At 66.9% G+C, this 15,608-nt stretch overlaps 2 protein-coding genes across 2 annotated transcripts in view; both read right to left on the bottom strand.

Annotated features, from left to right (window-relative positions):
- EMIHUDRAFT_195332 (hypothetical protein) overlaps positions 1–2,100 on the bottom strand; it is a gene marked incomplete at both ends in the record, with an annotated part of 10,381 nt that extends 8,281 nt beyond the window's left edge. The window contains one exon of the mRNA XM_005775276.1: positions 1,933–2,100. Coding sequence (XP_005775333.1) covers positions 1,933–2,100 — 168 coding nt within the window. The remainder of the gene's footprint in view (positions 1–1,932) is intronic.
- A 7,494-nt stretch (positions 2,101–9,594) lies between these two features.
- Positions 9,595–12,579, bottom strand: EMIHUDRAFT_195330 (hypothetical protein; the record flags this gene model as incomplete). The annotated part of the gene is made up of 6 exons (XM_005775275.1): positions 9,595–9,951; positions 10,033–10,236; positions 10,503–10,565; positions 10,648–10,859; positions 10,914–11,211; positions 12,247–12,579. The coding sequence occupies 6 exons, from the start codon at positions 12,577–12,579 to the stop codon at positions 9,595–9,597; spliced, it is 1,467 nt and encodes a 488-aa protein (XP_005775332.1).
- Between the last annotated feature and the right edge of the window lie 3,029 nt (positions 12,580–15,608).

Genomic DNA, 15,608 nt, shown 5'->3' with positions numbered 1-15,608 from the left:
GAGAGCCCGATGAGCGCCGCTTAGAAGACGATGGCGGCGAAGAGGACGGGCCGGTGGGATGCTGGACAAGCGTCGCGGACCTGCGCGCGTGCGCGAAGAGGAGGGTGTAGGGCGGCGGGCGGCGGGAGGGCGGGGCAAGAGGGGGGTGGGGGGAGTGTCGCCAGTCGTGGAAGGGGCGCGGGCCTCGCGGGCAAGGGGGAACGGGCGTGGGCAGAGCAAACGCACCGCATCGGCCGACATCCCGCAGCGAGGAAGTCGGTGGAGAGGATCGGGCGTCACGAAGGCGGGAGGAATCGACGGGGGGGAGGACGGAGGGACTCGGGGTGCCGAGAGCCAGGGCGGCTGCGGCCCTGCTGCGACCTGCAGGCGAAGTAAGAAGGGGGGGGGGAGAAATAGGCGCGGTTTCATCGCGAGGGCTTGCTTGGAGAGTTCGGGAAGTGAGAGCGGGTGTGGTTGAAGGCCAGGATCGAGCCGCGCACCGTGCAGCCGAGACCAAAGTTGCCGCGCACAGAGTCGTCGACATCACATTCTCGCCTGCTTCGTGTTGCGCGCGAAGCAGGCTGCGCGGCCAGGTCGCCCAAGTCGCTCCTCGCCGTCCTCGCCAAGCATCGCCGGCGGCTGCGCGGAGGTGGGGAGGTGCAGTGTCTGGTGAGGGGGTGAGGGGCTGCGACGGGTCGGGCGGTAGACGGGGGAGAGAGCTGGGGGTGTGCAAAGAGGGAGTGGAGGGGCTGATGGCGGGCAGGAGAGAGGTGGGGGGGGGGGCGAGGGGCGGAAGGGAGGGGGGGGGGGGAGGGGGCCGAAGGAGGGCCCATCCCATCGCCTCGTCCGGGGCGAAGCGGCACCTGCAGGGAAGTTCCGGGAAGGTTCTGGGCAGGCCACGGTGTACACAGAGAGCGTGCGCGAGCTGCGCGCCTGCTCGAAGCCAAGTCCCTGTCGGCTCGCCCCGGGATCTTCACCCCTAAACGCCTCATGAGCAGCGCGGGGTTGCCCGAGCACTCAAGGGATGGATGGGATGTCCGAGCGCGCAGAGGCCTGCGTCATCATGACGATCAAGGGGAGGATGTTGACGATGAAGGAGATGGTGATGATGTTGACGAGGATGTTGACGAGGACGGGGATGGTGATGGTGATGAGGATGGTGACGAGGATGAGGGCGAGGATGCTGGTGAAGACGGTGACGATGGTGATGCTTGACTTGCTGACGACGGCACGAGGACAGTCATCATGATGATGCTTGCGGTGATGGTGATGAAGGGCAGGGGGCGAGGCACCTCTCCGCTCGCGCGCCGGGTAGATCATCCCTCTCGGGCAGATGAGCATCGAATCGACGCGAGCGAGCATTCCGAGCAAATTTGCGGATGGCGAACGGGAAAGACGATGACTCGCCATATGCTCATGCGAGGCAGGCTTGGCACGAGGCCGGCGATGTAGCCGACGGCGGAGACCGCCCAAGTACGCTTGCCAAAGGTGCAGCCGCGACGTTGTCGCATTTCTCCGGGGTGTGTATTGGGGCTATTCTGGGCGGGCGACGGGCTTTGTTTGTGTCGATTGGCAGTGCTGCGTCTGTTGGGGACTAGCTTGGGATGGCTGGCGGCGGCGGGCCTCAAGTTGACGGACGGACACCTGCGAGGGCCGGGTGCGTCTCACGAAGCTCGCGAATGCCGGCGGCGAGCGCGAGGGAAGCACCAGGTAGAAGCACACGAAGCCACAGCTTGCAAGTCGTGTTCAATGCGTCAAAGTGTTGAGGAATGTGTCAAAAGTTGATGTGTTGAGGGGAACGAGCCGAGCACGAGGCCGAGCTGGGAGCTGGCGAAAGGTGTTGAGGGGAACGAGCCGAGCACGAGGCCGAGCTGGGAGCTGGCGAAAGGTGTTGAGGGGAACGAGCCGAGCACGAGGCCGAGCTGGGAGCTGGCGAAAGGTGTTGAGGGGAACGTGCCTAGCATCGAACGACACAGCGAGAGCCACAGCGAAGGCGATGGCGACGGGAGATGCGACGTGATCAGGCGCCGAGCTGGCGAAAGGTACGCGAGTACTGATGATTGACGGTGTCAGGAGACGGAACACGGAGGAGCTGTATAGGTCACTAGAGACCCACACCATTGCTACATCACCACAGCCACCAAGTCGGATACAAGTCGATGACAATGTGCGCGGCAGGACAAACCAAACATGAGACGGTTACACAAGGACGGTCAGGCTACGGTCAGGAAGTAGGTTTTGAGTTCACACTCTCCAACACTCCCCCATTGTCTCCGCAGTCTTCATGAATGAGGATGCGGCAGACAACAAGTCAACAGCAGAGTGTGAATGTGTCTGAGCGTAGGCATGCCATCCTCGTAGAGGCGCATTGGACTTCTTGCCAGAGGCGTTGGACAGCGGGACGGGCTAGCGCGAGGAGGCGAGACGAGGAAGAGACAGCAATGAGGTAGAGTGGCATTGCCACGTCGAACAGATGCCCAACACTCCCCCACGACGTGATAATCGCCACACAAGGCAGAGAGGGCGTGTCGATCGTCGCGTGTTCATCGCGTACAGCTCCGGTCGTGTCGAGCGGCGACGTCGGAAGTAGCGGCGGCGAAAGGCAGGGTCCACATTCGGTGCGAGATCTTTGCGGTAACTGCCGTTGCAGCAGCCCGAGAGCTGGTAGCGGAGGCAGCAGCTGCGATGGTGGTCCGTAGGCGAGGAGAACGGACCGGTAAGGAGAAGCAAGAGGGGATACTCGTGTCCACACAGCCGCAGTGCTGGCGGCTCTGCCAGGGGCCCCTCCACTCGCCTGCACCTGCTCGAACCCTGAGCACTGTGCGGCGTTGCACGCTCGAGGTCGTGCATGATGTAGTAATCGTTGTCTTGAGTATTGCGCTTCTCTCGACAGAGAGCGCTAGCCTCTACCCCTTCGGTCCGTCGAATCTCGGCGCGGCAGATGCGACGCCGAGACTGACGAAACCTCCCTGTGGCAGTGGAGAGGTGCGTGCGAGGCTGGTGCGCTGCCCGCGCGGCGCTCCACCGGTCGCAGCGCGCCAGCCTCGCCCGCCTCGCCATGCCAGCAGCCGGGCGCGCGCGGGAGAGGTGCAGAGCTGGCGCGTGGCGGGTCATGGTCGCCGAGATCTGGACGCGCAGGACCGCCCGGACGGCGAGGCTCGAGCGAGCGCCTGTGTGGAGGTCGAACGGCGTGTGGGAGGGCGGTGGGCCGCGAGAGAGTCGCGCAGCCCCGCGTGTGTGGACCGGTGGCGCTTCGGGTGGCGTATCGGGCCGTCAGAGGCAGATACGTGGCGCAGCGAGTGCGAATACATGCAATAATTTGCACGCACCGTGCCGAGCCGACCCGCGTGCACGATCGGAGCACCTCAAGGCGGCGCGAGAGGCGGTGTGTCGAGGTGCCGCGGCCCGCGGCTGCAGCGTGTCGAAACGGCGCTCTCGGAGGCGCCGCGGTGGCGGCCGAGCGCGCGGGATCGGCGAGAAAATTTGACGGCGTGCCGGCCGTGGGCCCGGACGAAGGCGCCGCCGGCTCGGATTGAGACCAGTGGCATCAGGGGCGCCTCCAGCACTCAAGACAGTAGCACGCTGTTTCTGTCTTGGCCGCCACTGACGCGAAAATCCTATCTCGCGCCCTCGTTGGGTAGCACAGCACACAGGCTCGACACAGGTGCGAACTGGCGCGTGCTAGTACTATCACCGGCACACCAAAGAAGAAAACCTCGTCGTTTCGACATTTGTGGACTGACGCAGACTAGCACACATCGCTCATCGGAAAGGGCCGCCAGAAAGAAGAATTTGAAACCAGGAAAAAAACGCCTCGGCTAAAAAAACGTTTTAGAAGAACTTGAAACGCTCAACAGCGCGGATAAAAAACGGAAACGCTGCTTGGCCCGACGTTTTTTTTGTTCATTCCCTCTATTCTGCAAAGGGGTGTGAACGGAGAATGGGCGGAAACCGGCGTCGGCAGGTGCATGCCTGCCGACTCTGCTCGCCCACCTGGTGGCGGCGGCGGCGCCGCCGCTGACGACGGTACTGCGACCGGCGGCAACAGCGGCGCTGCCAGCGTCGTCAACAGCGTCGGCGCAGGCGGCCGGCAGCGACTGCCGGCGGACGAGCAGACGGTGCTGCACGCTTACGCTTCACTGCATGAAGCCAACACTGTCGCTCTCGCCGCAGAGCATCTCGGTGGTGCCGATGCGGTGGTGGAGGTGGTGGTGGAGGAGGAGGATGGCGCTGCAGCAGCGCTCCGTGAGGCTGTGCAGCGGGCTCTCGCCAGCGCCGCAGAGGCAGCCGCTTCAGGTGGCGGCTGCTCCGGCAAAAGCCATGCAGAGGCTTTTGCGGAGGGTGCGGCGCTGGAGCGGTGGGCAGACGAGCTCGAAGAGCTCGCCGAGCTCGCGGAAGCGGCGGAAGTCGCGGTTGGATCAGATCAGGACGAACCGAAGAGCGCCAGGACATCTACAGCGAGCTGTGAGCTACCACTTTCTTCCCGCTACGCTCGTGTTATTGGAGATGTTCAAGATGCAGTTTATCGGCCCGACGATCGGCAGCGAGGAGATATTCCTCGCCTCGCTGCTCATCGTGGGGATTCGTTCGAGATGCTGAGCGACCGCGCGACGGCGATGGCGGCTGCTGCTGCTGCTGCCGCTGCTTCTGCCGCTGCTGCTGCCTCTGTTGCGGCTGCTGCCATAGCTGCAGCTGCGGCCGCACCGCCCGGCGAGGCCGTGGCGGCGGCGGCGGCGGCGGCGGAGGCGGCGGAGGCGGAGGCGGTCGATTGGCAGTGCTGCGTCTGTTGGGGACTAGCTTGGGATGGCTGGCGGCGGCGGGCCTCAAGTTGACGGACGGACACCTGCGAGGGCCGGGTGCGTCTCACGAAGCTCGCGAATGCCGGCGGCGAGCGCGAGGGGCGCACCTCGTCACCGCCAACAAAGCGCGAGGAGTCCCAAAAGCTGATGGTTTGTTGAGGGGAACGTGCGGAGCACGACACCGAGCTGGGAGCTGTGGCGAATGGTGTTGAGGGGAACGTGAAAAAAGGTCAAGAGAAAGGAGAAAACAGAAAACAAAATGACGTGACACACTCGTACGTTCATCTGCTCAAGCAAACAGCGTCGCTCCTTTTGCCACCGAGCGGCGAGTGTGCATGGGCTGCACGGCGAGCAAACCGGGACTGACATACGAGGAGAAACTGGCGCTGTGGCGCAAGCTCGGCGGCGGCGACCTGGAGCCAGTCCTCGCAAGCGGCGCCATCGCCCTTGTCGATTCGCGGTGGATAATCAATTACGCCGAGGCGGGCGGCGTCTTGACACACCGCCAGGCGCTGCCCAAGGATGCCTTTATCACGTTTACCGACCTCGTCAAGGGGACCGAGAGTGAGTTCGGGCTACCTATCGCGGCGATCAGCTACCCGTGGCTGACCAAGGACCATCCCGACCAGGAGGGCAAAAACCTACGCCGCGTCGCTCAGGCGCTCAAGGCCATGGACGAGGAAGTCGGCGTCTTTTGGGACTACATGTCGCTGCACCAGCACCCTGACCCCGTTAATGGCGTCATGCGCACCGAGGCGGAGAACGCGCTCTTCAAGCAGGGGCTGGGCTGCCTCGGCACGCTCTACTCCCACCGGCACACGATTGTGCTGCGGCTGACCTCCTTCCCGGCGGGCCACAAGCTAAACGCGTGGTTGCGCTCTTGGTGGGTGCCGGGCACCAACGTGAGCTACTTCGACCGCGGCTGGTGCTACACCGAAAATTGCTTGGCGAGCCTGACCAAGAGCGTTGCTTTGTCGCTCGACATCGGCCGGTTGCGTGAGGACAAGGAGTACACCTATGAAGAGCTCATCGAGGAGTGCACCAAGGGCGGTGGCCACTGCCCTCCTCTCCTGCCGACCCAGTTTGCGGCCGAGCTGGAGACAAAGACTTTCACCAACGGCAAGGACGACAAGCCGCTCGTGAAGCGGATGTACGAGGCCACCTTCGAGGAGCAGTTTGGCAAGGCGACTCAGCTGTCGTACCTGCAGACCGGCTGGGGGGATGCGGATGCGGCGCAGGTGGCGGAGGTCCTCGCGAGCGGGGCAGCGCCGCGGCTCGAGACGCTCAATCTCGGCAACAACAAGATTGGCGATGAGGGCTGCAAGGCGCTGGCTGCCGCCCTCGGCAAGGAGGGGGCAGCGCCGCGGCTCGAGATGCTCGCTCTCAACGGCAACCAGATTGGGGACGAGGGCTGCAAGGCGCTGGCCGCCTCCCTCAAGGATGGGGCCGCCCCGAGCTTGAAGGCACGAGACGCCCCACATCGCCACATGCCCTCCCCGCCAAATGCTCATCGCACCTCCCCTCGCGCAGTACCTCTTAGTGGGCAGCGAGCCATACGAGCTGAAGGCCGTGTGCGCGGAGCGCCACATCAAGCTGGCCTGACCCTTGAGGCAGGCCGCCCGAGTTGGTAGCCGTGTGCAAGGAGCGCGGCAGCACGTTGCACTCTCTGACTGAGCTCCAAAGTGAGCTGGGGCCGTTTTGCGTTTTGAGATTCTTCAGCAATCAATTGGTAGGTATAGGATGGGTGGGTGGGAGCGGGGCCGGCCAGGGGATTTTGCAGAACTTCATCATGTCCCCGCAAAAAAGAATTCCACACGCCGTCCAAAAAAGAATAGAACTTTGTCCCTTCGAGCTTCGTCCCTAAACCCTTGCCTAACCCCCAAAAAAGCACGATTCTGCTGTTGGGCCCTCAGTCAGGGTCCCCGCCTGCACGAGCAGTCGAGAGCAGGACGATCTTGTGAGGACGATCAGGGACACAGGGGGGAACGGGAACGGGAGCGGGGAGCGCATCGCAACACGGATATAGACAGGGTCCACCTCTCCTGTAGGGGTGGAGAGATGAAGAGTACCCGGGGCTCCCCATGCCCCATGCGGAGACTCCGTGTGAGGGCCCACATCTTTAGCTTGTGACCTTGTGAGCCAGAAAGAAAGAAAGAAGTAGACAGTCCAAACGAGGGATGGGGGAGGAGGACAGGGTCCCACCTGCACGAGCAGGATTTTGGAAGGACGATCAGGGGCACAGCAAGCCAGAAAGAAAGAAAACAGATACCGAAACGAGCGACGGATGGGAGCAGGACAAGGTCCCCACCTGCACGAGCAGGATTTTACATACAGCAAGCCAGGAAAAGGGTTGTTCTGCTTGTGTATTCTTCTTCTGGTGTGTCTGTGTTAGTGCCAGTGCGCGCCAGTCCCGTGCCCAGAAAGAAAATAAAGAAAACAGACCGCCCAAGGGAGGGATGGGAGGACGGCACGCCGCCAGTCCCGTGCCCAGTGTCGTGCGAGGGCGTTGGCAAAATTCTTCTGCGCCCGTCCCGTGCGAGGGCGGGTCGCAAAATTCTTCACAAAAACGCCCGGGACAGCCGCCTCTTTGCAGTGCGAAAAGCTGCGACGCCCGCGAGTGCTCCCGCGAGTGCTCCCGCGAGTGCTCCCGCACATGCGGCTCTCCGTCGTCGCCTCCTGCTTGCTGCTGGGAGCCTCGGCTCAATTCGACTTCCTTTGGAGCGACGCGACTTACGAAGACCTGCCGCCCTCGCCGCCTCTCCCTCCTCCGTTGCCGGCGTGGATGCGGGAGATCCTCGCAGAGACGGCTCCCCATCCGCCGCCCTCGCCGCCGCCGCCATCGCCGCCCGGGCCGCCCGCTCAAGTCCATTGCTGGTACCGCGGCTTGCAGGTTGCGCTGTCGTACTGCATCTCTCCGCCTCCGCCGTTCCCTGCTCCTCCTCCGCCGCCGCCGCCGAACCCAGCCCCGCCGTCGCTCAACTCGACCGATGCCGCAGCGCGAGGCATCGGCGCGGAAGAGGACGAGCTGCACAACTACAACATCCTCTTCATGTGCGCAGTCATCGCCTTTGTCCTCTCGGCCGCCGCCGCCCTCCTCCGACCAGGCGGCTCCGCGGCTGCGCGAGACCTGCTGCTCCCGGCTCCCAAGGCCGCAGGCACCCGCTCCCTGTCTCTCGGCGCCCAGCCGCCGGCCGCAGCTCAGTCTCTCGGCGCGCCGCCGGCCGCAGCTCAGCCTCCGCGCTTCTTGGCTCGGCCTGAGCCGGCCGCAGCTCAGTCTCTCGGCGCGCCGCCGGCCGCAGCTCAGCCTCCGCGCTTCTTGGCTCGGCCTGAGCCGGCCTGGCTCGATAAGCGGCTGCGGGCCGAGCTGGCGAGGGAGAAGGCGACGACGCCCGGCCTATATTGAGCAGCCTTGCGGTTGCGATTGGATATGTACTGTGTGTGTAATACGTAATCATCTTGATTCTTGTATTGGTACGCGGTATTGTATTGGACCGGGGTGTGGCCGGCGAGAGCAGCTGCCAGAGCAGCACGCGCGCGCCGCGCGACACCCCGCCCCACCGGAGAGCGATGAGATATTTTGGCAGATCGGATCGTGTGCACACCCGGCACACTGTCACGGTACGCATCACGGTACGAATGCTCATCCGCGCCTCTGCAGAGCGCACGCGAACCACAATACAGAGAGTCGCCCCACGTACACACGATCACGTAGTATAGACGTACCGGGGGCGGGGAAGTCAAATGGAGCACATGTGCCCAGTGCCCGCAGTGGCAGTGCACGATGCAGTCACGCTTGCTGCTGCTGCGGCGGAGTGGCGGCCGGCGGCGCGGGCTGCCGCTCCGCCAGTGCGCGCGCCTCACACGCGGCATCGTGCGGGCAACCGTTCGCGCACCGGCCGGTGGCGCACGCCACACAGCACGTGTCAAAGGGTCGCGGGCCCCGCCTGCCATGGTAGGTTCCCGGGTCGACGGACCGACCACAGTTGAACTTGCAGCGCCTGGCAGGGGCGGCGGGCGGCAGCGCCGCCGGAGTCGGCAGCAACGATGACGCCGCGACGAAGTTCGACGGCGGCGCTTGCCACTGCGGGCGCGCCGCCGCCGCCGATGGCGGCGGTGGTGGCGCGGCCACATGCGCTGGGGCGTCCGGAGCGGGCTGCAGCGGCTGCGGTGGCTGCGTCGGCTGCGGTGGCTGGGTCGGCTGCGGCATCTGTGATGGCTGCGACTGCTGCGGCTGCGCCACCGGCGGCTGCGGCGGCGGCGGCTGCGTCGGCGGCAGCCGCGCCGGCGGGAGCTGCTGCACCCAGCTGCGGAAGGTTGGGTTGCGCAGGTAGAGGCTTTTCCAGCGGCGGTGCTCGTGGCGGAGGACGGCCGAGCCCCACCAGAGGTGCTGCTGCTGCAGGAAGGCCTCGTGCTCCTGCGCGTCGACCGCGCGGTAAAAGGCCTACGCCCACAGCCCTCTCGAGACGTGAAGCTCGCTGCGGGAGGACCGCCGCCGACCGGCGCGAGGGCAAGCCTTGACGAGCGGGTGCGAGCGGACGCTGCCGGCCGAGAAGTTGCAGATCTCGAGCCCGTCCACAGAGCAAGCGCGCGAGATTGCCACGTAGGCCTGCCCCTCCGCAAAGCAGTCGTGCAGGTCGACGCTCAGGTAGTCGATGGTCGCGCCCTGCGACTTGTGCACGGTGAGTGCCCAGGCGAGGCCGAGCGGAACCTGCGGCCGCATAGACACTCGATGAGACCTCGTCCCTGGACGCGTCCCTGGTCGGGCCTTCGAGAGGAGGTCTTCCCGGCGAGGTCTTCTTGCGGCACCAGCGCGAGTCTACTCGAGGGGGGGGGCGGCCTGCGTCCGCTCGAGCGACGCCTTGAGGTAGATGGTCCGCACGAAGAGCTCGGGGCGGATGAGCTTGATGCGGCCCGGCTGCCCGTTCTTGCCGACGAAGCGGACCACCGGGTACAGCATCGCCGGTGGCTTCTCGCTCTCCTCCATCGTCAGCCGGTGCCGCCAGAACACGCCCCCGCCCGGCTTGCGCCGCGCCTCCCACAGCGGCGATATGAGCGCGTTCTCGGGCGGCGGCTCGGTTGGCAGCGGAGGCGGCGGCGAGCGGTAGTCGTCGCCGCACCGCGGGTCCGAGTCGACACCACCGGCCGGCCGAGCCCGCAGGGTCGTCGAACATGACTCCGCCGGGCACGTCGTCGCGCATGTCGTCGACGCGCTCGTCGGAGCGGAGCGGGCACCTACGGGACATGTCTCGGACACGTCATGGACGCGTCCTGGACGGAATGTGGTGCGGTCGTCGGAGCGGAGCGGGCACGAGTAGTCGAAAGCGATCACGACGCCGCGGCTCCCGTTGACGAGCCGGCGCGCGCCCGGCTGCCGCCGCTCCGCCTCGTCTGCGGAGGCGGTCTCGTTGCGCAGCAGCATCACCTGCGCGTTGAGCCGCAGCTCGAGGTGCTTGCCCGCCTATGGGACATGTCTCGGACATGTCATGGACGCGTCCTGGACAGCTCGAGGAGCTTGCCCGCCTGCGGCGAGGCTCCGGGGGCAGCTCAGCGCGCAGGCTCCGGGCAGGGAGACAGAGCGAGGGAGGAGACGGGGAGGGGAGAGGGAGGGAGGGAAGGAGGGAGAGGGAGGGAGGGAGGGAGCGGAGAGGGAGGGAGGCAGGGAGCAGGAGAGGAAGAGAGAGACGGGGACGTAGAGGGGAGGGGGAGGGAGGGAGGGAGTCAGACAGCGAGAGGAAGCCTCGCCTGGCAGTCATCCGAGAAGAACTTGTCGCCGAGCAGCTCGTCCGCCTGTTCACACTCGGCGCCGTGAAGAGACGCCGGTTCAGGCCCCCCCCCCCCGGGCTCGCCAAACGGCTGCGTCCGCCTTGACCCACGGCGGTGCATCCTTGCAGAGCTCAACGGTGTCGCTTGCCTGGTAGACCTGCCGCGTACGCACGTCCAGCTCGGCGAGCTTCGCCGCGTTCTGCTGGTGCACATTCATGCGCTTTGGGAAGAGCCGCGTCGCCACGACACCGCCCCGCGGCTGCAGCGGCCGGCGTGTCGCGTCGAGGAGCCTGCCGACGGCCTCCGTGTCGGGCGTGCCTATCTCGGGCAGCCTCGGGGTGGGCTCGCGCAATCTCGGGTCATCTCATCGACGGCCCCCGGACGCGCCGGCGCGCAGGTCGGTGAGCGCGCTGAGCAGCAGCGGCTCTCTCGTGCGGTGGACGGTGAGGAGGTGGTGCACGCGGAAGCGCGCGGCGCGCCACGCGGCGCTCTGGAAGGCGAACTTGCCCGTCGTCTCTCTCAGGCCGAAGGGCGTGTTCTTGGACATGTCCAGCCAGCCACCATGCACCAGGTGTGGGTCGTCCACCGCCGGGTCCGCCTTGCCCGCGGCGACGCGCGACTCGCCGACGTTGTCCTTGCGCCGCGCGGCTGCGACGCAGCCGCAGAGGAACTGCGGTACGAACGGAAGGAGCGACGCCAGTCAGAATCCGCTGAGGATGGAGGCGTCGGCACCGCACACACAAAACGCCGTACGCACCTCCTCGTTGTTCAACGAGCCTTGCTTGTCGGGCACGGGCGGGAGCTGCAGCAGAGCGGCGGTGAGGGAGGCGGTGAGGAAGAGGCGGTGACGAGAAAGGCAGCGGTGGCGGCAGGGAGGAAGAAGTGGCGGCAGAGAGGGGAGAGGGGCGGCAGGGAGGAGAGAGGAGGCAGGAAGGAGAGAGGAGGCAGGAGGCAGGAAGGAGAGAGGAGACAGGAAGGAGAGAGGAGACAGGAAGGAGAGAGGAGGCAGGAAGGAGAGAGGAGGCGGGGAGTCGCGGCAGGGACGGCGCCGCCGCTCGCCTGCTCAAAGTCGCCGCAGAAGATGAGCTGCACGCCGCGGGGCACGCTCGCCATGTACCAGTCGAGGAACTCGGCGTCGACCATCGAGATCTCGTCCACCACGAGCACGCGCACCTTCGAGTACTCTCCCGGCTCATCCCGGCTCATCTCGGGCGATCTCGGGCGATCTCGGGCGATCTCGGGCGATCCCGTCCACGAGCAGGCGCGCCTTCTTCCAAAAGTCGAGCGACGACTTGCTCTTCATGTTGCCGAACGCCTCGGTCGTGCCCTTTGGCACGCCCGGCCCAGGCTTGGTGTGCAGGGTCTGCCCCTCGGCGATGAGGGCCGCCACTCCCGTCGGCGCCGTGACGAGGACGCCGGTATCGCCGTGCTTCTTCTTGAGCGCCGCGATGGTGAGCCGCAGCGTGAAGGACTTGCCCGTGCCGGGCCCGCCCGTGAGGAAGAGGTTCTGGCCGCCGACGGCGATGTCAAAGGGCGGCGGCGCTGGGAGGCGATTGACCCGTCTCTCGTCAAGCGTCGGCGCCGCCGTGTCCGCATCCGACGCGACGAGGGCCGGCGCTGCGGTCGCCGCGCTCGCGCTGGTGCTGCCTCCGCCGCCGCCGCCGCCGCCGCCGCCGCCGCCGCCGCCGCCAGCCGCGCGCGGGACCGGCTCCTCTTGCGACGCCGCGTCCAGGTCAACAGCGTTGGCACGCGCCTCACGCTCGCGCTCCTCCCGGCTCATGGAGTAAATCACCACCACCTCGTCGCCCTCGTCGAGCGGTGCAGCCTCCGGCGGCGCTGGCTCCGGCTCTGCCTGCTCCTGCTTCACCTCGAGGTTTGCCTGCGCCGCCGCGGGCTCCACGTACGGCTGCTCGAGGGTTGCCGCCGCAGACGGAGAGGGACTGGGCGAGGTGGAGCGGAGACGCTTGGGTGAACGCTGGGCCGCTCCGGCGCCCTCGTGCTCCTCCGCATCGGCAACGAGCGCGTCGAACTCGTCCATCTCGCGGTCGGCAACCACTCACTCAGAGCAACCACTCGATGCTGAGGGGGCGGGAAGTCGGCGATTTCTTTTTCACTTAAATTTCAGGAAAAACCACGGCGGCGTAGCGGCGCAGTCTCGCTCCCAATACGTGCATCACTTTTGTGACACGTCACAACTTTGATCAACCATATCTCGATAACTACCATGTGCATGTCGACGCTCATATGAAAGTAGCCGGGCTTAGCCTTAGGCGCAATGGACGTCGGACGTCGGGCGCCGGGCGCCCAGTTGATTGCGCCTACTTTCATGAGCGTCGACATGGTAGTTATCGAGATATGGTTGATCGAAGTTGTGACACCGTCACAAAAGTGATGCACGTATTGGGAGCGAGACTGGGCGAGTTCACGGTGCGGCCGCGGGCAGTGCTGTTCTCGCCGCCTCCTTGTGACTAAAAGAACCTCGACGGATAGGCCGGGTGCTGTTCTCGCCGCCTCGCCGTGCTGAAGCCGACCTTCTCGGCGCAGCGTCCGACGACGGGCGTCGTGGCCATGGCCGTCGCCGTCGGGTCGTGGTAAGAGCCTCCTGCGTCCTCCTCCTCCTCGTCGCTGAGGTCGGCGAGCTCCATTGCCTGGGAGAGACCGGACGGCGCCGCCTCTGCGCCCTCCGCCTCGACGTCCTCGTCGCTCTCTCCCGTGAGGTCAATCGTCGCCGGCCAGGCCTCCCTGTCAGAGCACGGCCGCGGCTCTTCCTCCTCCTCGTCGTCGTCCACCTCTGTCGACGAGCCGCTGTCTCCGCCGCCTCCCGCAGCCTCCGCCCCATGGCGGCCCTCTCGCCCAACAGCAGCCGGAACAGCAGCTGGAAGGAGTTTCGGGAGGCCCCGATCGCCGCGCGGGGTAGCAGGCAGCAGCGGCAGCGCGCCTTGCGCCGCGCCCGCCCGCCCGGATGCGACGCCCTGCCGGCGGCAGGCCATCTCCAGCAGAGACGCGTCCGAGTCCGAGTCGGCGTCGGTGCCTCCGCCGCTGCCTCCGCCGCTGTCTCCGTCGCTGCTCCGCTCGACGGGAGACCGCAGCCGAGCCGGTTCGCCCGCCCCCTCGCCCGCCCCTTCGCCCTCTTCCTCCCCCTCCCCCCCCTCCCCCTCCTCGTCTGCCAGAGTCGCATCGCTGTCTTCCCCCGCCGAAAGGCAGCACTCTCTCCGCCAATCCTCCTCCTCCCCGCCCCACAGCACCCCCGCCACTCCCCCGTCCCATTCCTCTCCCCCGTCAAGCCCCCACCCCCAGTCCCGCCCCTCCTCCTCTTCCTCACCACCACCACCACCACCACCACCACCGCAACTGCCCTCGCACAGCCGATTGGCCTCCTCTCGCGCCCCTCCCCTCCCAGCCTCCTCTCCCGCCCCTCCGCTCCTCCGCCCGTCGACCGGCTGCGGCGGCGGCCGCCGGCGGCACGGCTGCGGCTGCGACGCCACGTCCGCCTCGCACTCGCCCGCGACGCCCCGCATCGCCCGCACCAGCCGCTGCGCCTTGGCAGGCCCAAACCGCTGCGAGCCCAGCCGCAGCTCGGACAGCGCGGCGGCGGCGGCGGGCGCGTCCCGGCAGAGCTCGAAGAGGGCCCTGAAGGTCGGGTAGGCGCGGTGCACCTCCTTGGCCGCCGCCTCGGGCAGCAGCTGCCGCAGCGCACCCAGCCACGCGCCGGAGAGGCTCTTTGCGGTGCCGCGGTTGAAGCGGACGTCTCGCGGCTCGAGCCCGCAGAGGAACTCGCAGCTCGCGTCGGCTGCGCCGGCGCGCGCGGGCTCGAGCGCGATCGCGTAGAGCTCGAGCGCCTCCTCGAGCGACTGGGGGGTCACCTGCCGCACGGACACGCCAAGGTCGAGCTGGACGTGCGCGATCGTCTGCTCAAGAGGCGACGAGGCGCTGCCGAGGACGCCGAGCGTGAAGCGGCCATCGGAGAGCGGCTGGACGGCGGCCCGGAGCGCGGCAACCACGTCGCGCAGCCTCCCGTCGCGCGCGAGCGCGATCAGCGTCTCTGAGCGCCATAGCACGAGGATATGTGCAACCTCTGCAGATGAGCGCTCCCAGTGAGCCGTGAGCGGAAGCGATTCGTGCAGGCTGCTGGCGGCGACCGTAGCTCCGAGCTCGCCGTCCTGCAGAAGCGGGTACTCGGCGGCGAGCGAGGGAGATAGCACGGTGGGAAGTGGCATGCGTTTTGGCTTTGAGCGGGAAGCAGCCTGGCGAGGGACTCCCACGCCTCTCGGGGTTTTTGTCTGGCCGAGTCAACCCGCTGGGGCGAGCCTCGGCGAGACTGCGTCAGCTGTTCCCACAGCAGGCTGGAAGTACCTCGCCAGGAAGCAGCCCGGAAACCCACTGAAGGAAAATACCCTGAAAATACCTCTGTCGAGTCGCGAGAGCGCTAATCAGGCTTCGCGGCTCCTTGGCCTCGTCGCCGCCCCCCTTCCTCTACGATGTCCGGCCGCTGCCGCTGCTGCGCCCAAAACGCGTAGGCCAGGCCGGTGCAGTAGTGGACCCCGACCGCGCAGTAGACGGAGGTGGCGAGCAGCGGCAGGAAGGGGAGCCTGCGAGGGGCGGGGCCATTGGGAGGGCGGGAAGAGGAGAAGCGTGGGAGTGGTTCGGGAGGGCGGCAGCGGGAACGGAGGGGGGGCGGGGAGAGAGTGGGGGGGCGCCGGCGCCTTGGCGAGAGAAGGTGTGGGTGGACGACAGCGACAAACAGCTCGAGCGGCACAAAGCCGGCGAGGTAGGCCCATTCGTGCAGCCGAAGCAGCGGCGCCTCCTCTCCCCGCTCCGCGCCGGCGGCCGCCACCCTGCGTCGCAGGGCATCCGAGGCGACGAGGTGGTAGAGAAGCGGCAGCGCGCGCGAGAGCGGGTACTCTGCCGGCTGGTGCAGCAGGGGCAGCTGCGCGTAGTGCGCGCTCGCCGAGAGGAGGAGCAGCAGCCTCGCGTGCAGCGCGGCGCCGGCGGCGTCGTCGGGCGCAGCGGCGGCGAGGAGGAGGAGCGGCGGGAGGAGGGCCTGCCGGGGACGTGTCGTGGACGCGT

The sequence above is a fragment of the Emiliania huxleyi genome (genome assembly GCF_000372725.1).
Source record: "Emiliania huxleyi CCMP1516 unplaced genomic scaffold EMIHUscaffold_3, whole genome shotgun sequence".
Classification (NCBI taxonomy): Eukaryota; Haptophyta; order Isochrysidales; family Noelaerhabdaceae; genus Emiliania; species Emiliania huxleyi.
Note: the sequence above shows the minus strand (reverse complement) of the source record. Positions and strands in the feature narration are given on the sequence as shown.